A 25,493-nucleotide genomic window follows, 5' to 3' on the forward strand; every position below is an offset into this window, starting at 1 on the left:
TTTTACTTAAGGTAAATTCGTGGTATACCGCCATCTTGAATTGTACAATCCCAGTACAAAATCGGTTTAGTTATTTGCCCAAATCTGCAAATTTGGAGACAGATTTGCAATTTATTGGTTAGACTAAAAATTTATATAAAGAAAACTTGGTGATTTTGTTGTATAACAAATATCAAATTTTGTGTTTTTTGAATCAATTTTTTCAAATAAGCCATTTAAGGGGAGATAACTATTTAAGTAAAAAATATATACTGGACTGATAGGAAAATTTTTTATTTTTACTTCTAGCAAGAAAACAAATTCGCTGACACCATTTTTTCTTTTTATTTTCTTAAAATATATTATAAAACCTATCTTCTCACTATTTATTTCAAAATTCTATCTCATAAATTGTTTTTAATGCACACAAATGTGTTTTTTTTTATGAACAATCTAACCAAATTTAGGCAATTTTCAACTACTCATAGCTTGGAAAATAGCACGATGACCCATACTTTTTATTATATTTTTGAAAAAAGCATAGTAAAATCTTGATTTTGGCAAAGTATTAGAGAATTCTATCTCAAGAAATGTATACCTATGATCTACCTTAAGTAAATATCTCATGATGAAACTATTTTAAATGCAATAGATTTGAAGCCCTAAAGCAAATATGAAATTTTTCTACTAGAAATCAATCTTAACAAATACAATGATAATTATGATGGGCTGCTTTGGCAAAACGTGTTTGAAGGACAGTATAATTTTTGAGCCTGGCAAATACAAAGGTTTTCTTGATATATTAATTTACTTTTCCTTTGCTAAAAATAGTCTTTGATTAAGAATATATTTTCCAAAATAGAGTATTCTTTTACTTAAGTTATTTACAAATCAATTTTTAGCCGGACACGTGTAGTATACATGGTATATGCATCACACAAATGATTGATTGTTACCTGTTTGACATAAAGATGCAAATATTTCATTCATTTTCTGGTTTACATCAGTGTGATGAAACTTTGATTTGTTCTACCTACTAAGTAAGTACTCAGTATACATATAAAATTATAATTATTTTTATGGAAAATTTATTATGTATTTATCTTAATAAAACAATTTTTTTCATTTGTGGTAAGATTTGATCATAAGAGAAACTACCAAGTTTAATATCAAAGGTCAACTTGTAATACATCTAATATCAGTCGTCAATGTACACTTAATCCTCTATCCACTCGGAGAGATTCACCACTAATCATTCCACTCTGGTCACTCAGTAAAAACACTACGGCATTAACTACGTCTGCTATCTCTGAAAAAAGTATGAAATTAAAGATTTTTAGGTATGAAATAACGGGCATTTTGTTTTTTGTTTTTCTTTTTTTTTTAAATGTTTTACGAATAGCCAGTTTTGTTATGTTTAGGTTGAATGACTGTAAGTAAATAAAGCAAACATTTATCTTCCGATATTAACAACTTTACATGTAACAGAGTTGAGCGGGTAAATATTTTAAACAAATGTTTATTTTGTTTTCTGTTATTATTCAAACAATCTTTCTGAATTCAATCAAATGTTTGACTGAGATAGGCGGTTATGAAAGACAAATAACACATTTAAAAAAAAACCAATGTCTTATATGAGAATAAAGGCAACAGTAGTATACCTCTGTTCTAAACTCATAAATCGATAGAGATAAAAAGAAATCATCTACAAATAAAGAGCTGCGACATGAGCGCATGATACATCCGTCGCTTTTTCAACGAATAAAGTCCCATAACACCTCAATATCATATCATAATGTATAAAAAAAAAATAAATAGCTTATTTCAATAGATATAAACTAGTCACCAAAGTCTCATGAAAACTGCTCAAAGCATTTTTGAGTTATTGTCCGAAAACTATCGCTAAAATGACAACACTACGTGACAGAAATACAGCACAAACACACGCAAGATCATTCATCACAGAGAAACGCACAAACAAATAATATAATAGTCGACACAACATGCAAACCGCAGAACAACAACGAACATATTCCATCAACGACAAACACCACAATGGCGCGCTTACGTAACTAACATGCAATCTCGACCTTTATACAATTATTTGCACAATACTCGTCCAAACAATTTTCATGACAATGATGGTATTGAAAGGCAATTTTATAATTATTCGGACTACAAAAGATAAGACACAACACATTATCCAACCGAAACCATTAAACATCAAAAATAAATACATGAATGTTGGATGTACAAAATACCGAGACACGTCGTATAGCAATGCAAATTCACACTCGGTATAGCAGTCATATTCTGGAATATGACAATGATGGTATTGAAAGGCAATTTTATAATTATTTGGACAAAAAACGATAAGACATAAAACATTATTCAACCGAAACTATAACAAAAACTTCAAAGATAAATACATGAATGTTGGATGTACAAATAAAATCCCCCCTTTTTTTATGAATAAAGTCCCAATACTCCAAAAATGTAAAATCAGAAATTAAAAAAAAATCGAAAGGGAAACTGATGTCAATATATATATAAACAATTCACCAAAGTTATATACTATAACCCGTTATCATTTTTTACTCTCAACATCTATCAGATAGTTAACAATGATATATTAAGGGCTACTGTTTTTTTTTTTATATATAAAGTTCACATTTAGAGTTATAATAGTAAGATAATAGAGAAATAATGTAATAATGATAAATAATATATATACTAACAAAATTATAAATATATATACCTAAAGTTACCCTGGTCTTTAGGTACTGATATACAGGGAGCATCACTGAAATAGCTGTACCAGTGAAGAAATCATGTGCAATATTGTTGTTGAAAAAAAAAAAATTTTTGATTTTGATTAAATGTTGTCATGACAATTCAATATTCAAACAAATTCAGTATTTGTTATTTGTTGTAGTGAAATACAAATGAAGTCATCAATGGCGTCTGTTCGTAAATTTTGATATTTTGGTAATTAACATGAAATGATATATTCAATAAAACGTGCAATATGGTGCGTTTTTTGCATTTACTGTCATTTTATAGCTGAGATTTATTGCAAAGTCGTATCTTTTTCCTGTTGTGCTTAGAATACAAAAGTACGAAAGAATAAAATATTATGCAAATTGGAGAAATTTTATTTTATGGCAAATATGGCCTTAAATTATTCCCTTTTAAGTTTACCTGAGACACGTCAAATATTCTGAAATCGAAATTAGAAAAATAAGGTCAGATAATTACAAATGAAAGTTTGACAATCCTTTAACCACAATCAAAATTTGGATACGCTTATATTAATTTTAGCTGGATTGTACTATATCGAAATTTTTACATTTTTCTTACTCAGTTTTAAACTTTAGTATGATCGAGCCAGTGATCCTCCACTGCGTCTGTATCTTAAGAAATATCTCTGACTCTAATCAGTTCAATATACGAATAAATTTATTTATAGAAACAATTAGTACGGTGAGGTTATAAAGACACATGTGTTAGAAAAATATTTATAAATATTTCTCATTCAGAAAGATCAAAATAATTAATATACAAAGGAACTGACATTATAAATACAAACACAAATAACTATAATATCTCTTTTATCACAAATTACAAACCTGCTCGTGCATTTTTCATTGCTATTCAACGCAAAATAATTATCTAAGATACCTGGGACGATCTCATTTCACAAAGGATTTCTATTGTCTACTTATTGTACCTCGAACTTAAATACCCGGTGTGTGTCTTTAAGTTGAGGTTCAATTTACTAAAAGTTAATCGGGCATGACTAATTAGACACGCCCTCTTAAAATCAAGGGGTCCGAAATAGGATCGGGAAATAACACCCAGCAAAATATCATAATTTACAATTTCAGAAAATTTTTGATTCAAAGTGCTTTTGGTTGCTTTAATATCTCCATTCAATAATCAATCGGTGGAAATACTAACCTGTCTCGAACCGAGAGATGTTGGCTGCAATAGGAATTTATTTAAATAAAAAAGTCCATATCTCATTTACTTATAGTGGCCGTTATTGTTTGTTAATTCATGACGTTCTGTTTTTTGGCATTCGTCTACCGTGGAGAAAAAAGAGAGAAGGAGGGCTAATTTGGTTTTGATTTTTGGTGTTTTAACGCCACTTTTAAACACCGCATTTGGGCTATTTCGTGGCGGCCAGCTTTCATTGGTGGAGGAAGCCGGACTGCCCGGAGAAAACCACCGACCTTCGATAGGAAAACTGACAATCCTAGTCAATTAAGATTGGAGTCGAGTGCACCCGCACGAGCGGGGTTCGAACTCACAACCTCAGTGTTGACTGGCTAGTGATTACAGTAGTAACTACTTAGACCACTCGGCCACCGAGGCCCCCAGGAGGGCTAATAGCTTAGCTGACGACTTCGATCATGATTCAACTGTATTCTATTACGGCATACGTTTTACTTCTAGCGAACGCTCTGCCTTATTGTAAAAAGTGCCACTTTAAAATTGTAATCATTTGCCTCAAGTTGATCCACTTTGCATCTCGTCGTAGATATGCATGACATATTTGCCACTGGACATAACAGAAGCAATTAATTAATCAGCTTCATTTAGTGACGTATAATCATTTGGTTTCAGAAAATAATCGTCACCCTTGTGGGGAATACAAATATGGTCACTTGGTCTTTTTCCGACCAGCAGTAAAACGCTTGCCAAAGTGGAGCGTCCGTTTGGCTGTGCGGGATGTATCAAGTTTGCAGCCACGTCCGGTCAGATTGGGGACGTTAAATCCGATACCTCGTGTACAGAAAGTGCCACGCTCTTTGCACGTTAAGAACCCTTGCAACAACTCTTTGAGGGGTCCGTGGGTGGCCTGTTGCAAGGCAAAATTTCTGTTCCTATCCAATATATCCTCATTGTCCAGTGGCAGTCCAAATTTCCCCGACCATCATCCCAGATGGCCTCTATTATTACAAAACCTACCTATTGTATTTATTGTTAACTTGTTTTCGTCCTGAACATTCATGAAATATTTGCCACTGGACGTTAAGCAACCAACAATCAATAAATCAATAAATAATCGTCTCAAACAGTTTTCCAATTTTTATATTTCATTTTAATTTAAGTATGAATTTTTAAGAGTAAATCTTTCTTCCATCATTTTTCTCTTTGCATTTAATCTTTTTTTTTAAACATTACAAAAACGTTGTCGTGGTACACAGCAGGGGTTACATTGTATCCTTTAGCAAAACTAATAGGAGAGGGTATAAGAACAGAAAAAAACTATCTTCATTGAGTGCCAATAACTCATATATTGAAGCGAACAATGACAGCTGTCTCGTCTACGTATCACCATTTGCTGTTTCAAGTTTATTTATATCTCAGACTGGTATAATAGTTGCCATAAAAGCAAAAATGGATAAAAAAAATGTTGACAACAATTTTTCAAGGATTCAACTTATTTTGGGCGTTTCATTTATTTATTTTTTAGATATTGTTTTGCTAATCGGTTTCGTTATATTTTTTTTTTCATCTACAATTGTCCTAGCAAAATTCGCAAAAAATGTGTTAAAATCAGCCATGCGACTTATTTGAAAAAATTTACCTGACCTTTCTTGTTGATATTACACATTTCGATCATTTAACTCGTGCACAGATCGTTTTTCCCCCTAATGTTTTTTTAACGTATAGATAGCGTGAAATTCTCACTACACCAGGAATCTGATATACATCCCTATTTCGATGGGACAAAACTGCGTATTTATATATCCGATAAGCCAAACGAACGCACCCATTTAGTAAGGGTATACTGTGGGACGGGAGAGGTCTCGAGATGTCAATATTTCTATACCCAAGTGAATCATTTGATTTTGAATAAAAGGTGATAAAGATATACTGTACATTAATGCGAGAGCAACACAAATACACAGACATATCAAAACATTTATAGTCAACTTTCAGTCTTTTTTTTATAGAAAGATCCGTATACAGAAAAATAATCCGTGAAAACCGCCTAATGACTTAATAATAGTTATATGGAGTTAACTCAATAATAATTACCGTCAAATATTAAATATCCCAAAAGTCACATTTGATTTAATACTATTTACCCTCAAAGATATCCCCTCTGGTTGAAAAATTTCATCTGCCCTATTTTAATTTTGATCGGTGAAAATTTAAGAAGTTGTAATATAAACAAGTAGAAGAAAAACACTTCACTGTATAATAAAAGGGTAAAATAAATGATGATAATGGATGACGACCAGCGGCAAATAAAAAGAATATTTAGGACGATAACATGTAAATACAATACGAATATTAACCCCGCTTTTTACTAGACTGACAAGCTGAGTCGGTGTTTTTATACGTAAGTTCCCAAGATATTAGTTCGCAGGAAAAAATGTCACCCGACCCGGACACATTTCCGACTCTGAGCCGACCAGTCTGTGCTCCTACTCTATGGTGTCACGTTTTAAGCGCCAAGTAATAGCCAATACTAATTTAACGTCTTTGTTTGGCCCGGTCGGGATTCGAACAAACGACCTCCCGCTCTCGAGGGGAACAACTTCACATGAGACCAACCAGTAGAGCGGTAGTACATAATATACCAAAACCTCAAGTACAATAAACAATACAGTTTCACAGACTTCTCACAGTTACTAAAGCGAGCTAAAAGTATCTAACCTAAATTAAATGCGTGAAATGATATTGTAAACTACACGTAAACATCGATGATCGACTTTAGTGTAGATTTCATGGATCAACGCTCTCGGCAAATTAAAAAACTCTTGCACAAATTATTTGGGTGGTCCGAAAATGGCCAGCTGTTGCAAGTCTAAATTTCTGTCCTAATTCAATATACCCTCATTTTCCAGTGGTATTTTAAAGTTTCACGTCCAACCTCACTGTCGACCTCCTATTGCACGACCTACCTATTGAGTATTGTATTTAAAGACTTCATGTGTTATAGTCATGAACATGCATGAAACATTTGCCACTGGACGTAACGCAAACACCAATCAATCAACTTCATAAATTGTTCCATGTACTTAGCACTCAAAGACAAGATCTTGTAAATTGTTATGAGGTACTATTTCTTTTAAATTTTTATGGTTTTTTTTGTGTTTTTTTTTTTTTCTTCAATTTATTACATAAGTGACTGCTTATAAGAAAGTTTTAATATTTTTTTACTATGGTTCTTATCTACTGTTTTAATACGATTTATAACATGATGTTTTGTCAGGAAAGGATAAAACTAAGAAAGGTAAAAGTTTTTTTTCAGGTGTTTTGCTTCAGTTGGACATAAAATTGGAATAACGGACGACTAAAATAAAAGAAGTTTGTTTTCATATAAAACATCGAACCTACGAATATATGTCACCTAAACACGTTTTGATCGGGTCAGTGAAACCTAGTTGATGCTATAGATGTCATATTTATGCTTTTAATACGGTTTTATTCATTGAAATTTGCATGCATAGTTTTTATTTAAAAAAAAACCAAAGCAAGATCTATTAATTAATTGGACTGAACAGACATTGTCAACACTAATTATTTGGCATTCGCATGTAACGTAGTGTAGGAAAATTACAGAATCAAAAAGGAATGAACATTTACCGGATGAATATTGTGAAGGACCTTATGCATCTAGGTCTGTTCGATTAAAAGTTCTGAAATAAGCTGTTTAGAAAGATAATTGATGGAAGAATTTACTTACTGTTTTCTTAGGTCTGGTCTGTTTCATGATTACTGACAGATTAAAAACATCATATATATATATATATATATATATATAACAAGAAGTTGTTGTGCAGAATATTCATTGGTCAGTTATAAATAAGGTATGTATAGGGTTTTATTAAATAAGAAATCGTTATTTTGAAAAATTGTATCAAAAATATAAATTTACCCCCTAATTTTGTAAAACTATCATTTGGTGTTATTTTAATGCTAAACAAAATATAATAAATGAATAATTGAATGATGTACTGCCATTTAATCGGTCCGTTTCCGTTGCAATTTGGTAACTGTTAATTGTATATATCAGTCTGAGTACTGTTTAACAATCATTTAAGGAAAACATATTTAGACTCGTCCAATTCAGGGGAATTAGGTTTCTGCGTGTGCTTTTTGTGTACTTTTCTTATGTTTTTGACGGTTTGTAAGTCAGTAAAACTTCAATGATTAAGTTAATATTGACATTAAAAGACCTCCTCACAAAAAGGGCTGTTCAAATCCCATCGCCCTTCGGGCTCGGGGATCTGAACATCCCTTTTTGTTCGGAGGTCTTTTAATATCAATATTAACTTATCATTGAACTTTTACTATTACATACCACGCTAATGCGGACAATTTACAAACCATTATAAGAAAACATTTTCATATAACTCAGGACAACCAACAGTTACAAAATCTCTTTGATAAAAAACTAACAATAGTATTCAAAAGAAACAGGAACGTTGGAGAGATCGTTAAGAAACACTTAAAAAAATCAATGTCGCCTAAAAAAAATGAATTGGACAGTAACAATAAAACGAAAAGATGGTGCTACGAAATGCTTACTGAATCCTATATCAAACATATTTAAATTACAAAAATTAGTAACCTATACCAAAACTTACATTAAGAACGGTAAAACACTTATATATAACATTCAATAACACAGGAACAAATCAACAAATAGATAAATGAATAAAACATGTAAAAGACGACCTCCGAAGAGAGTTACCTGGAATATTATTCCGAAAGAACTCAAAACATTGTACACGTACCACGTTATCAATGTAAGGTAGGAAATGTGATCCATACTATGAACGGTTGAATATTAGATCAATATACTTAACAATGTATCGGATCGATTAAACATTATAACTTTGATTGATAACTTATTTTGGATTGTATGGCGATTTATTTTAATCTGATAACATTTTCCGATATGAGTATTAATTTGATGAAGGATTTTATCCTGATTTGATGATGTGATGAAGTAGTATAAAGTAAAAAGTAGTGGTACTCCAAATAATTGAGGTAAAATTATAAGACGAAAAATACGGTATATATACTTGTTTCTTTTCCCTTTCTCGATTAACCATCGACTGGTTTTTGAACGGCTTTGTTCATCCTGGAAAACCAAGTTAATAGCGAATGATTGATGTGAAATAGGCCGTCAATGCGTAAGTGATATGTATCATTATTGATTCGTGGATGTTTGAACGGATGTTTGAACTGCTTATTGTGTTGTATTGACTATTATCAATCGCGTTGTTAACTTATCAAACCTGTGACTTGTGTGTTATTTGAATATTGTCATATTGTGTATTTTAGGTTGAAACATCACTGACAATAAAAGTTTACAGCCTTTGACGAATTATATTCATACATTTCAACGCAAGGTAAGATGTCTGTTGATGCAGATAACATAAAGGTAACAAAGAAGAAAAAGAAGTACAGCCAAAAGGAAATTTCATAGAATATATGGTCGTTTACTAGAAGGAATACAGGATGAGCTAGGGACAGTTGTGTTGCAAAAATACTTCAATACTTGGAAACATCATATACAGAACTAGAGGCAAGACATGATGTATATTTAGAATCGTTTGATTCTGAAAGTGAAGACGACAAACCAAAGATAAATGAATTTAATCATGATCTGACTGGCATGTACAAAGAACTTTGTAAATCAAGATCGTTATGCGAGAATCTAAGACAAAATATAAAACATGAACAAGACAGTAAACTAAAGGACCAAAACATAATGAAGCATGTTAAGAAAAATAAAAATACTGAAACGTTTAGAAGGACAAATTAGAGGCTCCTAATTTTGCTGGCAGCATTCGTGATTATCCAAGTTTCAAAGTTGATTATAAAAGACACATGCTATCGTCATACGGCAATGATCCATATGCTCTCAAGCAATTTTAAATGGTGAAGCGCTAACTGTCGTGAACGGTGTTGACAATGATTTCGAAGAAATATTTCGGCGTCTGGATATGAAATATGACAGAGCAGAGAAATTTGTCGATCACATATTAAGTGAATTGAGAAAGTTCAAGAAGGTGACAACATAAAATTTATTTCGGTGGTAGAAACTGTCGAGAAATATTTTTTTGATTTAACACGTATGAACCTCGAAGCAGAGATTAACACAGCAACAATGATTAGTCAGATTGAAAAGCTACTCCTGCAAATACAAAAGCGTGAATGGTCATTACGAAAACATAAGACAGAATCGAAAAGTATTCCCCTAAGTTTTAAAGAATTCTTGAATTTTTTGTTAGAGGACAAAAGTGCTTTAGAGTACATGGTGTCGAGTTTGCGTGATTATGGAACCGCAAACGGAAAGCTACATAATTTTGAAGCAAACGAATCAGAAAATGACGACAATGAAAATGATGTTGCTGTAAATCCTTTACAAGTACAATTACAAGAGAAACAGCAAGTGATGAAACAAGTTATCGAAGGTCTTGCACAGGTAGCGCAAGCCATGTCGAACAAACCGACAAACGATACAATCCAGACAAATATACCGGAACAAACAGAAATACAGAAGGAAAGTTTAAGTGTTATTATCACACATCAGATAATCATAAAATAGGTGATTGTTCTATATTTGCGAGACTAGATAGTCAGACGAAGGTTGATTTAGTGAGAAAAAATGGCGGATGCTTCAGTTGTCTAAAGATAGGACATTTGTCAAGGTATTGCCTCAGCCGTAAATCTTGTGACATACAAAATGAGTTTCATCAAACATGTGGAAAAATGCTTCACACAAATGTGCACACTGCACACATGGATGGCATATCCTTTCAGGTGATCAACGACGACAAGAGCAAGAATGGAGTACTATTAATGATCAGTTCTGTTCAGTGTAAGGACCGATCATTGACAACACTTGGAACCCTGGAGCGAACATGTCATTGATTACGCACAAAACTGCTAAAAATTAGGATTATCTGAACAAGATATAACATTATATGTGACGAAGGTTGGAAATATAACCGAACACGTACAAAGTAAAGAGTATGTACTACCATTGACTGACCTTGGAGGTAAAATATGGACAAGAAAAGCATATGGCACAGAATAAGAGAGGAGAGGGAATTAAATATAATTAAATCAGGCATGACACATGATAAAGAATTGCAGCAATGGGTAGTACATTACTCCTGGATAAAAATTCAAAACAACGTGAATTCAGCGGTATCAAGACTTGGATCTTCTGAAAAACGACTACTCCAAAATTTCTTAGAATATGCAAGTGCCTACGATGAACAGATTATGAATATGGTGAAACGTGGCATAGCCAGAAAATTGACGAAGGAGGAGATGGAGATACATAGTGGTCCGGTGCATTACATACCACACCAAGAGGTGTTAAAACCCGAATCAAAGTCGATACAATTAAGGATTATATTTAACTCTTCGTCATCTTATATGGGACACGCTCTTAATGACTATTGGGCAAAAGGATCCAATGTGATCAATGACTTGTTAGCTGTCTTAATTCGAATCAGACAATAATGCATAGCTTTAGCTTGTGAAATTTCAAAAATGTGCAATGCGATAAGACTTTCAACGTTAGATCAGCACACCCACCGATTCGTATGGAGAAATTTAGAAACACACAGATAACCAGATCATTATGCATTGCTAACAGTTACTTTTGGCAATAGACCAAGTGGAGCTATTTCGACGCTTGCATTAAATCACACAGCAAAAATGTATCAACACATCTACCCAGATGCATCAAAAATGGTGGTCAGAAACAGTTATGTAGATGATATTTTACAGTCGGTTGAAAGTTTCAACCATACTCATTCGAAAACCCGGCAGACCGAAAAAATGCTGGCATGTGGAGGTTACCTCATTAAACATTGGATTATCTGGAAATGAAAAATGCGGCAGTGCAATACAATCCCGAGATAGTGGTGAACGCGTGGAAGTTGATTTAGATGAATCTGAACATGAAACACTTCTTGGAATGAGATGGGATCCAAAACAAGACTTGTTTGATTTCAAGGTGAAGATTAATTTTTCTCCTAAGTACAAAAAGGTTCCGAAGGGAGAAAATCTAACGAAATCACAGATTGAAAGTAGCGTACCTACATCTTAAATCCTCGTATGGTAATCAGCCAGGTTGCTAGTGTGTACGATTCGTTACGACTTGCTCCTCCATATACTTTAGCAGCTACACGAAAACCATACATAGAAAACAATGTAATGAGAAAACTCGAACCAATTCGCGATGGGATTATGCCATGTTGATTGATTTCTTCAAAGAGCTATTCGACATAGAACAGTTGAAATCTCATAGATGTTTAAAACCCGACAATGCTGTTGGGGATCCCATGCTAGTTATATTTTCGGATTTAAGTAAATTAGCTTATGGAATATGTGCATATGTCAGATGGAGATGGAGAACGGAACAAGGAGGATTTGAATCACGATTAGTAATAGCGAAGAATCGTATAGCGCCAACCAAACAGATGTCTGTTCCAAGACTGGAACTATGTGGAGCTGTATTGGCATCTAGAATTAGACAAAAGTTTGTTGAGGAGATGGACTACAAATTTAGTCGTGTTATACACAAAGTCGATTCGATGATTGTTAGGGCACAAATTCAAAGAAAAAGTTATGGATTCGGCACATTTGTTGCCACAAGGGTAGCAAAAATTCAAAATAAGACTGAACCTTCCGATTGGTGGTGAATGCCAAGTGAATTCAATGCAGCGTACCTTGCGACAAGGAATACATCGCCTAACGATTTGGTTAAGAACTCAATGTGGAAAAATGGACCTGAATTTTTGAATGATCTAATAGATCAGTGGCCTTTAAGGCAAGATTGTAATTGAGGTAATGACGAGTTACCCGACACGGTAGGTATTGAAATGTCATCTGAAATCAAGAAGATAACTGCCACAATGTCTAGTTTCGATTTTGATGATTTTCAACTGGAAAACATTTCCTCATATTCGAAACCTTTGAGAGTAGGACCATAGCCATTAGAACGACTTCAACCGTCACCAGCGTTTTTGTACTGTTCAGTTGACCTCTTTGGACCTTTTGCAATCAAGCATACCGTTAAGGGGCGCACTCATGGAAAAGCATAAGGCGTATTGTTTAATTGCATGAGCAGTAGAGCTGTGTATGTGGATCTAGCCGATAGATACGATACTAGTAGTTCCATCATGGATCTGCGACGATTCACATCTGTAAGAGGATATCCCAAGAAAATGAGGTCCGATCTTGGATCACAACTAGTATCTGCAACTAGGAACTGCAGGAATTGATAAAAAATTGGAATTGGGATACGATCAAAATGGTTGGGAAGGGCAATGGCATGGAATGGGAATTCACTAAAGCCGCTGACGCTCCTTTGGGATGCAGTGAAGTATTGATTAAATATGTCAAGAAAAGTTTAGTTCTTGCCATTGGACAGTCAATCATTACATTTTCTGAACTACAAACCGTGCTATTTGAAGTAGCCAACGTTTTTAATTAGTGACCTACAGGAACTTCAACATCTGATCCAAAAGAGAGAACTTACTTGTGCCCGAATGATCTCATTCTTGAAAGAGCATCTCCGAATGTGCCCTAAGGACATTGGGATGAATAGTGCACAAGTTGTTAATGCATTTTGGAGAAAAAAGGCACAGAAAATATTTTCCATCGCTAATTGTTAGGCAAAAATGACATGTCAGTAAACGGAACCTTCAAGTTTTGGATCATGTTCTTGTACAGGACAATTCTTCATTTCGCGGTAATTGGCAATTAGGACAAATAATTGAAACCAAGTAAGTCGAGATGGTGTGGAAGGGATGTAACAGATTGATACAAGAAATTTGACCTGGAACTTTATACACAGAAACTCAGGACTTAATTTTCCGAAGATCTGCATACAGACTTGTAGTGGTGATTCCAGATGAAGAACAAATTAGTAACATTTGAGTTGTAACTTCACAGAAACTTTGTGGCGGGGAATGTATCGGATAGATTAAACATTATAACTTTGATTGATAACTAATTTTGGATTGTATGGCGATTTATTTTAATCTGATAACATTTTTCGATATTAGTATTAATTTAATGAAGGATTAATCCTAATTAGATGATGTGATGAAGTAGTATGAAGTAAAAAGTAGTGGTACATATATTCAAATAATGGAGGTAAAATTATAAGAAGAAAAATACAGTATATATACTTGTTTCTTTCCCCTTTCTCGATTAACCCTGAACCGGTTTTTGAACGGCTTTGTTCTTCCTGGCAAACCAAGTTAATAGCGAATGATTGAGATGAAATATAGAATAGATAGAAAGATACAATATAGATACAATATAGCGTAAGTGATATATAACATTATTGGTTTGTGGATGTTTGAACTGCTTATTGTGTCGTATTGACTGTTATCAATCGCGTTGTCAACTTATCCAATTGTGACTTGTGTGTTATTTGAATATTGTCATATTGTGTATTTTATGTTGAAACATCATTGACAATGAAAGTTTACAGCTTTTGACGAATTATATTCATACAGGTCGGAAATGGGATCCATACTTTGAGTGGGTGGGTATTGGATCAATATACTTTACAAACAATGAGCAATATTCAGCTATAAAAGGCCCCGAAATGACAAATGTAAAACAATTTAAACGAGAAAACTAATGTACAAAACAATGAACGAAAAAAAAATATGAAAACAGCAACATACGACAACCAATATGCTTAAGCAATTCCCCAAACTATATGTGACAAGCTATGAGATTTCCAGGCTTATGGAGGTACCTGGTCTATAATGGGCTTATTGCACATTTATCCAGTTCTTATTGAGAGAAAACATCTTTTCAAGTTATTATGACAGATTTGTTGAACCAATAGGTCTTTTTGTATATCTACATAAGGAGTATTTGATTCAATTTTTTTATTAACGAACGCATGTTTTATTAAGAGGACATTTCAATGGCGCTGAGTAATTTCTAACGGTTTATTTGAACACAGTTTTAAATGTACTAAAAACAGCTAATTGCTCTTTTAGAAAATGTAATATAAACTTGCAATGAAATTAGTTAAAAATGTGTCTGTAGCAGGGTTTTTTCTTTTAAAGTTTAATTATGCAAGTCCCTACCAAACATATAGTTCAGGTTAGGGTGAAAGTTGGCGCCTGTTAAAACGTTTAAACCCTCTGCATTCGTATGCACCTGTCCTAAGTCAGGAGCCTGTTGTTCAGTGGTTGTCGTTTGTTGGTGTTGTTCATAAGTGTTTCTCGTTTCTTGTTTTTTTATATAGATTAGACCGTTGGTTTTCCTGTTTGAATTGTTTACACTAGTCAATTGTGGGGCCCTTTATAGCTTGCTGTTCGGTGTGAACCAAGGCTCCGAGTTGAAGGCCGTACTTTGACCTATAATTGTTTACTTTTTACACATTGTGACTTGGATGGAGAGTTGTCTCATTGGCACTCATACCACATCTTCTTATTTATATAGCATGCGAGGCGTAACGGTTTATATAAGGCGTAGTTTTCAAAATGACGGTGCATTTATCATTATGATGTAATTTTAATTATTCTGCCTATGAAAACGCTATAGAACATATAATTTTAGATTTCAAACACTTTGAAAGCTTTTTTATCAGTATTCAAGTAATTTCAAATTCAAACAAAAACGTAAATCTTAAAAAGAATATGACCAGAGTAGAGTGGTTAACCTTCTCCAAAAAATACTTTTAAACGACAATTAAATACCAGAGGAAATTGAAGGAACTATCTGAAAACAAGTTTTAATTTGTAAGCGTTTGATTTACTTTCAATTTATATACTATTTTTACCATGCTTAAACCTATGAAATAAAATATATTTTAAATATACCATGCTTACATAACAACCACTTATTTGGACTTCTATTATAAATGTCTAATATTGTTTCTGATCTTTCTGTTTATTTATATATGGATATTTCGAGGATTTGGACTCCTAATAATTCATCACATATCTTCACGTCCATCGAATTACATTAATTGACTGGATCTATCATAGATAAATCGTCGTGTGATTCGTATAATGTTCTATGTCCACTTTTGATAAAAATTGAGATAGCTATGTGTTTGAGATCCATGTGCAATGGTTTATCTTCCCATACAACTATTAAACGAAATTTCCACATTCTATGAGTTTTTGTCAAAACTATACTAGTTTGACATCGGAAGTTCAGAGAAAATTAATTTTAAAGTATTGTATCGCCACTGTTTTACAGACATTACTCCTCTAAAACAATTGTTATCATATTTATCTTAGCAATACATTGATTAATTGTTTTTTAATTATTTCAACTCAATCTTTGAATAATACTCAGCAATTCAAGCATTACAGAATTGGGGATATTACAGAATTAAACAATCCATTGTCTATCTCCAATACAAATATTGGAAATAATTTCTAAAATATGTTTTTGTATTGTAGTGTTCACCAAAAAAAACCGGATGCTTAATTTTTTTAAGATGTTGTTTATGCAAAAACAATTGAACAAAGAGTTGCTCTTCAAGTCTATAAATTTGATTGCTACATCTCTTGTTTTCTAAACATGAGTCAAATATATATATTATATAGCACTTTTAATATATTTCAATTTTCTAACATTTAGAAACAATGGGATTTACATAATTATAACATTCACACGACGATATACATATTCTTTAAATAAATAGACTGATTCTCTTAATGATACCTGCATTCTTATGGAAACTTAAATACTTTTCATATTTATGTAGCAATAGCCCGGAAATGTGTGTATAATGGGAGATAGTCTTATGTTGAAATATGAAACCCTCTAAAATCGTATGGCTACATTCGTGAAAGCGTATAACTGTATTCTTATTATTGTCTGTTCCTGTGTTACACATATATTGTTGAATAAATAGTGAGTATAGTTTTGTTTGATAGATTTTGTAGAAAAAATGAATGAAGTCCCTGTATAGTATTTTAATTGATATTTGATAACTGTTCATTAGAAAAAATGTGATGAAGAATGCACCAATGCTAAAAATCTCCAGACTTTAAATTCAGTATGTTTGCAAACGTGAAATTATGTTAATATTTAACGGCGTTTTTTTTTATCTATGACGTTATACCTCCATAAGCCCAGAAATGTCATGGCGGGTCATATATTCGTTTTAGTTTTATTTTTCTTTTGCTTGATGTATAATGCTGTCTTGAAACATTCAAATACAAAGGTTGTATGTTACAAGTATTCACCCAACCCATAAAATGAAAATAATAGTATAATCCTTGAATCAAAGTGATGTTACTTGATAAATGATAAGGATAATGTAAAGTGAAAACTATAATGCAGAAATATCAGTTATGCTTACTCTTAAATGTATTTAATATCGTCGAAATTCAAATATTTTGACCATAAATAGCAATTTAACTCGATAGCTTTTTTTTACAAATTATAAATGAATCAATACCTTACTCAAAGAGGTATTTATATTCTTGTCATGGTTAGAAAATACATAAACAACATTACAAACTCAATCCCAATTTAATATTCTTGTACTCCAAAATGTAAAATCAGAAACTTTAAAAAATCGAAAGGTAACTGATGTCAATATATATAAACAATTCACCAAAGTTTCATGAAAATTGTTCAAAGCATTTTTGAGTTTTAGTCAGAAAACTGGAAAGTCCCCCATTTTTATGAATAAATCCCATCACTCGAAAATGAAAAATCTAAAATATATAAAAATCGAAAGGGAGCTTAAGTCAATAGATATAAACAATTCACCAAAGTTTCATGAAAATTGGTTAAATCGTTTTTGAGTTATTGTCCGACATCTTGATGACGGACACACGGACGGAAAATGGTATACCGTAATACGTGACGTAAACGGGTGATCAAAACTGCACGACATATTTTCGTCTTGTTACTTTGATTCTATAATCTATCTATAATTTTTTCTCTAATTTCTTTGGGTCTAATGAATTAATCGATCGACATTCTACTAATGTATCTTACCTGGAAATCTTCCCAATGGTGTCTTGAATAGTAACGGTATCAAGAAATCCTTGATTGGACGAGTCATGTCTGTCCATCCCACACTGGGGTTAATCGAATTCACTCTTATCTGAAATTACAATGAAAAATAAATTTTATAATATACAGAAGCCAATTGCTTACTTAAAAATAACTTGCAAGTTAAAAATAAATATTGGTTCAAATGTCTGAGAACAAAGTTAGAAAATATAAATCATATTTTATATGAACATGTATTTTAATTTGAAAAGAGAGACGATACCAAAGTGACAATATAAAACCATGAGTCAAAGAAAGACAGATAACACCATGAAAAAAGGGAAATAAGACGAACATTAATTCACATACCACTACCCAGACAACACAATGGGCAAAGGGAAATAAGACGAAAAAAATTTACACAACACTATCCAGACCCAAGATTATGCAACAATTATTACACCGAAATCCAATTGAACTCAAGTGCTCCAGAATGGAAAGCAGTTCCTTGGAATTAAATGAGAAAGTCGGATAAAAAACTTGTTAAGCGCAACATGACAGATATCTATCCTTTGAAAAAAGTAAACGAACAATGTACACATTAACCTAATTATGTCCAGGCGTAGGGTTACCCTCTTTTAGAAGTGTACATAATTTCTACTTCATCGGTTCTAATGCCATACATATCCTTTTTCTATCATCCTCTTAGCAATAATCTAAAATAATAATAATATACCGTCTCAAAAAAATCGTTCACTGCAACCATTTTAACGTAAATTCTTTTGAACTCCCAACTATATCTTAGCTTCTTATTGATTAGTTTGATTTGCGATCATGTCTTCACAAATGTTATTGGTAATTAAAAGTGTTATGTCTTCAGCAGAATCTATGAAAACAAAATAAGTGCATTCCACATGTTTAACCTGTCGCACAATTCATTAACAAAATAGTCCAGTTGTAATCTATCAGAAGTCCTGAAGTATTAAATCTTTCTAGTTAAGTAAACGCTCTCTGATAAACAAACAAATCATATTAATCGCCGGATAAATTCCCGTACTTGCCCTTTACAAAATCTGTAAGCCATCAGACCTTAAATATTTGACTTTTCTTCGCTTTACAACAGTATAAATAAAACAAAAATAGATAAATTATATCAATACTTTTGTAAAAACCAAAAAGGGCTTTAACAGAACAAACACAACCCCGCTAGGTAACTTCGCATTAAGGAGACGTTCAAACTAAGTTTGGGTTTTAATTACACAATTTATCAATTTAAAAGAAACAGTCACAATGTATCATGCAAACCATGAAATTGCTGAAGCGCTGACTGCGGTGTGAATAGTCATATAGAATAAAACGTGCATTTTGTTGCGTTTTTTTTAAGTCATCATTGCATTTACTGTCATTTTATAGCTGCTTTTTATTGCAATTTTCGTATCTTCTTCTTCCTATTTTGCTTAAAATAACTGTTTGACAATCCTTTGACCACAATAAAAATTTGAATACTTTGATATGAATTTCAGCTGGTTTTGTACTAGATCAATTTTTTTTTTTTACATTTCTGATCAACTTGTCATGATCCCGGGACACATTATTTTCATTTCGAGCCGACTAGGTTTTGCTATTACTCGATTTTAAACGTTTAGTATGATCGAGTCAGTGATCCTCCACTGTTTCTGTAACACGTCTGGTGGACTGCTAGTCCATGATGGCTTCATCTACCTAGTATTCAGTGCTTTGGTATAAGAATGCTATATATCGTGTATTCGTATCGTAAATTTTCATTCAAGAGAGGCGAAAGATATTAAAGTGACATTCAAACTCATCAATCGTAAATCAACTGACAACGTTAACGCCATTACAAAACAAACGGAAAAAAACGAAAAGACAAACAACTGTGCACAAAACACAACAAAGAAAACTAACGACTGAGCAACAAGAACCCCATCAAAAACCGGGGGTGATCTCAGATGCTCCGGAAGGGTAAGCAGATCCTGCTCTACTAGGGCACCCGTCGTGGTGCCCATGTAAGTACAAACCCGGTGATAAGTCTAATTCGGTAGGTCACCTTTGGGGAAAGAGGAATGGATTGCGGTTGCGATAATTGGAACATATTCGTCGTCATCTGTGAAACAGATATTCCATAACGGTCTACCAACTCGTGATGGCGTCCATAAAATGTACGAAGGAATGATTTCAACTTATCCACTTAGAATTCTTGGTTAAATAGCTTCATTGTGAACAGAAACCCTCTATCAAGGAAATCATGATAGGAAAAGCAAGCCCTAGAATATCGTATGAACTTGGAAATATATACTTCATATGCAGGCGCTACTGGAATGTTGCTGCATAGAAATGGAAAGTTTAAATTGGGAAGCTGAAATCATCTCTTCTGTCGTAAAGTTTCGCTTTCAACCGACCGTCATTGTCAATTTCTAGATGTAAGTCAAGATATGAGGCAGACTTAACTGTATCTTAAGTTCAATGGGATAGATGCGTTCATAGTCACTAAACTTTGAATTATTTATTGAGAGGACATCATCAATATAGCGGAAAGTGAAGTTCAAGGATAATGCTATCTCTTTTTCTTTCTTCCTCGGAAGCTCCTGTATGAAAGCAGCCTCATATGAATAAAAGAACAAGTCGGCAAGAAGATGGGCAGAGTTGGTTCGCATGGGAACACATCAATACGTCGTGTAATAGGTATTAAAACTGTTATGTATGTTAATTCTCTTTCAGGCAAGGTAGACCTTAGGTTGTGGTTGTGTTGTTATCACGTCTATACGAATACTAACTTAAAAGGAAAAATATGATCTTATATCAAACATTTTATCTTGTTTCAAACTAAAAATTACCGAATTAATGGCCATACCAAACATTTCAGATGCAATTATTGAATAACAATAGCATATATATTAATTTACCGATACGTCTACTGCTCATGAGCCAATATGTCCCCTAGGGTATCATCTAACCAGTAGCTATTACATTGATATTATTAGGCATTAAACAAAAATATCAATTATTCGTGTAAAATAGATATAGGAAGATGTGGTATGAGTGCCAATGAGACAACTCTCCATCCAAGTTACAATTTATAAAAGTAAACCATTATAAGTCAAGGTACGGCCTTCAACACGGAGCATTGGCTCACACCGAACATCAAGCAATAAAGGGCCGCAAACCATTACTAGTGTAAAACCATTCAAACGGAAAAAAAAACGGTCCAATCTATATAAAAACGTGAAACGAGAAACACGTATGAACTACATAAACAGACGACAACTACTGTAATCAGATTCCTGATTTAGAACAGGTGCAAACATTTGCAGCGGGATTAAACGTTTTAATGGTACCAAACCTTCTCCCTTTTCTGAAACAAAAGTATAATATCACAACATAGAAAAACACACTATAAAATATCAATTGGAAGGCTTAACTCAATCAAAAAAACGTAAATTAACACACAATGAATGAATAAATTTGACCTGTGACACCTGAATGCAAAGACACAGTTAATAAAAAATTACAAGGGTAAAATAATTAAAGTAAAAAGTAAATAAACAGGTTTAAACAAAGTCAAATAAAATTGAGAATGGAAATGGGGAATGTGTCAAAGAGACAACAACCCGACCATAGAACAGACAACAGCAGAAGGTCACCAACAGGTCTTTAATGCAGCGAGAAATTCCCGCACCCGGAGGCGTCCTTCAGCTGGCCCCTTAACAAATATATATACTAGTTCAGTGATAATGAACGCCATACTAAACTCCAAATTGTACACAAGAAACTAAAATTAAAAATAATACAAGACTTACAAAGGCTAGAGGCTCCTGACTTGGGACAGGCGCAAAAATGCGGCGGGGTTAAACATGTTTATGAGATCTCAACCCTCCCCCTATACCTCTAGCCAATGTAGAAAAGTAAACGCATAACAATACGCACATTAAAATTCAGTTCAAGGGAAGTCCGAGTCTGATGTCAGAAGATGTAACCAAAGAAAATAAACAAAATGACAATAATACATAAATAACAACAGACTACTAGCAGTTAACTGACATGCCAGCTCCAGACTTCAATTAAACTGATTGAAAGATTATGTCTTCATCATATGAATATCAGGCACAATCCTTCCCGTTAGGGGTTTAGTATCATACCATCATAGCATATATGAGAAGAACATAACCCGTGTCATGCCAACAACTGGTTTTTAAATAAATGTGTTTAGTGCCGATGCAAAGACCCTATAAGTGAATAAATATCAAAGTATGATATCACTGTGAAATTTCAAACAATTTTTAGAAAATCATCACTTTTGAAGAAACCTGCGTCATATTATACACAGGTAAATGAAAATTATTTTGTGTTAAGTATACTTCTTCTGTGTGTATAAAATCTTCCGTTTAGGAATACCAAGAAATTTCTTTAATATCAATAAAACTAATCTAACACTTGGTACATATGGGGTGAATATCAACAATAAAAATATACAATTAGTGCTAGATAAAACTTCCTGTACAAGTCCAAGAACAGCATCTAAGGAAAAATGAAATAATTTTGATGTTCATAGTACGAAGAAGTGAAAATTTGTGGTAAATTAAATACCAAATAATCAAAGCTGGTATATAGACAAGATCCATGTTAACATTAAATAACAAAAAAGCATTACAAATAGTATCAACAGGTCAAATTAAAAAGATAGTACGATTTGAGAGTACTCGCAGTTAAGTCTACTGCATAGGTTGTGTCTTTGTACTGTAATAATGTTGTTATTCCCGATAAAGTCGACATTATATAGCTTTGTTTTTCTGTTACGTGCTTTTATGTTGTTCTCAAACATTTCATTTTTTCTGAATTTTGAACATTTTGTCTACAGCATATATTTGTATAATGATGATATATCGATAAGCAAGTGCCAGGTGCACTGAATATAAGTTCATCAAAATCCCAGATCTCTGAAAAATTTAGTGTAAAATCTTCAAAATTTGTCTTTCTAATTGTTCAGTTAAAATTTCTACCAAAAAAGTAAATCATATATTTTTTCACCCTCGGGTGGTCTGCTAATTTAAGTGTAGAGATTGTAATAAGCTAAATATAAGAATAAAACTAAGATTTTAAAAAATATATATGAGCATTTGTTTAGTGAAATGAGTGATATCTTGCCTGTCAATGTTTTCTTTTAGAGTATCAATAAATGATAACAGCATTACTATACCAGCATTATTAACCAGTAGGTTGATGTTTCCGGTCTTACTGACTTCCTCTCTTGTTTTATCCCAGTCTTGTAAGTCTACATTAATAACTTTGTTTGGTTTTTGGTGCCTACAATAAACACCAATAAGATTTATCAAAAGAAATATTACCATGTTTGATGATCATTGAATTACTGACATGGGGTGCACGATCCACACTCTATGAAACCTTTTGTCTTTTTCAAGCGAGGCATTTGTGACCGTACACTTGAGATAACATCCGAAGTACATGTTCCACATGGCGCCACATGTGGAGCAGCATCTGCTTATCCTTCCAGAGCATACCCGGTTTTTGGTTGGATTCGCTTTGCTCAGTCTTTAGTTATTTATGTTGTGTTATGTAGACTGTTATTGTCTTTTCGACGTTTTTTAAAGGTTTTATTCTTATGGCGTTGTCACTTTGACTTCGACATACATGTAATTATGTTTCTTCATTTAGTATTTTAGCCTCCTTTTTCAAACCGAGAATGTAATAACAAACACCAATATTTCCAAGTAAATCGATTCAAGAGATGTTTTCGCCGATGTAGACCAGTGTATAAAACCCTTGTTCTGTAATTTCTTTTTCTTACCATCCTCAAACACAATGAGATTATAAGTGAGAAAACTACTACACAATATAATATTTGGAAGGAAACAACATCAGGAGAATAAGCGCCAAACATAGCAGTGCTAACTAAACCTAGTACTAAGTTTCTGCTTTATATATGACATATGAATCAGATATTTAAATTCTTTCTATAATCAATTTACAATGGAGAGACTGTTCATATATCAATTGCTAGAAAAGAACATCAATGTCCCTTAGCCGTTCATAATCAGTAGAATTGATCCTTTTGTTTATACAGTATGCAAGACGTTTTGTTAGCTGGGATAATTATATCTCTTATTACAGTATTTCCGGGATTTATTTGTTATTGTTGGAAGTATTAAAATAAGTTCCATTAATTTTGGATAAAGCAAATACTTCCTGAAATTTACTTATATACATTTTCTATTAATACATAGTAACCTCTGATTCTATTTCTATTTACCTGTCTTTTAATCTATCTATTTACTTACGACATTAAACTATCCAAATCTGTCTGTGTTCTAATAAGTGCAAATGTTTCTGCTCCACATTCTGCTAATTTTTTCGCAATAGCTCTACCAATTCCTAAAATTTATATCGCGGTTGAATTTCATATGTATTTGAATCGAAATAATATTTAAGTTACTTACTAAATATAAAAAGAGAAGATGTGGTGTAATTGCCAATGAGACAACTCTCCACTAGAGACCAAATGACATAGAAATTAACAACTAGAGGTCATCGTACGGCCTTCGACAAAACCCATACTGCATAGTCAGTTATAAAAGGCCCTGAAATGACAAATATTAACGATTCAAACAAGAAAACGAACGGCCTGATTTTATGTATAAAAAATGACCGAAATACAAAGTCATAGTAGTTTCAAACATCAAAAGTTCAAATTCATGTACAAAAATCTGAATTAAAGTTAATCATAGCAAAAATCAGGTAATGATAAGACACAACAGCATGGAATGTAATTTTATATCACATAAATTCAAAATCTATCTCTTTTCATTAAATTTACAGAGTAGTAAAGACACAGCAGTGTTGTAGATACTAGTATTTGTTCAGTTCTTTGAGTAGAATAATTGTAATTTCGTCATTCCTTACGTTCTTTGAGACTATTTTTGGAGTTAACCAGGAGTCACTCTTTTTAAAATTTATGTAAACTTATCGATCATTTGAATAAACTTAGTCTAAAACGTTATCAGTTTAACAGTGTTATAAGATCTTTGAATATTGTTTCGGTATTAGCATTGATTTTGTTATAAATTAAAAAATAACTTCATATGCATTCCTATAGTTATGAACACTTGTGGTCCTACATTGTTCATACTGTTATACTTATATTTTGCCGGTTTATCAGAATAAATTAAATTGTTATATCCATTTTGTTACATCTGTTGATCCGTTTATTTAGCAATCGCCAATGGCAGTCAGCAGGGTTTAAGAACATCCGTTGTTCGATCTGCTAGTCAAATGCGTTTTGTTAAAATATACTTTTTCACTTTTTGGGTTTTTGGAAAATGCTGTTTGTGGTGTATTTAGACCCCTCTACCAAGAACTTTGTTTTGCATGCACACGTATAAAAATTGAGGTTTTATCCAACGCAATCATAGGTTTGAACGTTGTTTTCAATTTAGACTTGTACATATATATATATATTGATACTTTTGTCTGGGAAACATGGTTTA

At 32.9% G+C, this 25,493-nt stretch overlaps 2 protein-coding genes across 2 annotated transcripts in view; one reads left to right on the forward strand and one right to left on the reverse strand.

Annotated features, from left to right (window-relative positions):
- Positions 1-25,493, forward strand: part of LOC127708312 (E3 ubiquitin-protein ligase ZNF598-like) — a 204,480-nt gene that overhangs the window by 143,692 nt on the left and 35,295 nt on the right. The gene's annotated exons all lie outside the window — the stretch shown is intronic.
- LOC127709642 (D-erythrulose reductase-like) overlaps positions 1,185-25,493 on the reverse strand; it is a 30,354-nt gene continuing 6,045 nt past the window's right edge. Inside the window, exons 3-6 of the mRNA XM_052215249.1 lie at positions 24,288-24,381; positions 23,184-23,295; positions 17,977-18,085; positions 1,185-1,288 (exon numbers count right to left, since the gene is read on the reverse strand). Of these exons, the coding sequence (XP_052071209.1) occupies positions 1,185-1,288; positions 17,977-18,085; positions 23,184-23,295; positions 24,288-24,381 (419 nt within the window). The remainder of the gene's footprint in view (positions 1,289-17,976; positions 18,086-23,183; positions 23,296-24,287; positions 24,382-25,493) is intronic.

This window comes from Mytilus californianus, unplaced genomic scaffold (genome assembly GCF_021869535.1).
Source record: "Mytilus californianus isolate M0D057914Y unplaced genomic scaffold, xbMytCali1.0.p SCAF_7, whole genome shotgun sequence".
Classification (NCBI taxonomy): Eukaryota; Metazoa; Mollusca; class Bivalvia; order Mytilida; family Mytilidae; genus Mytilus; species Mytilus californianus.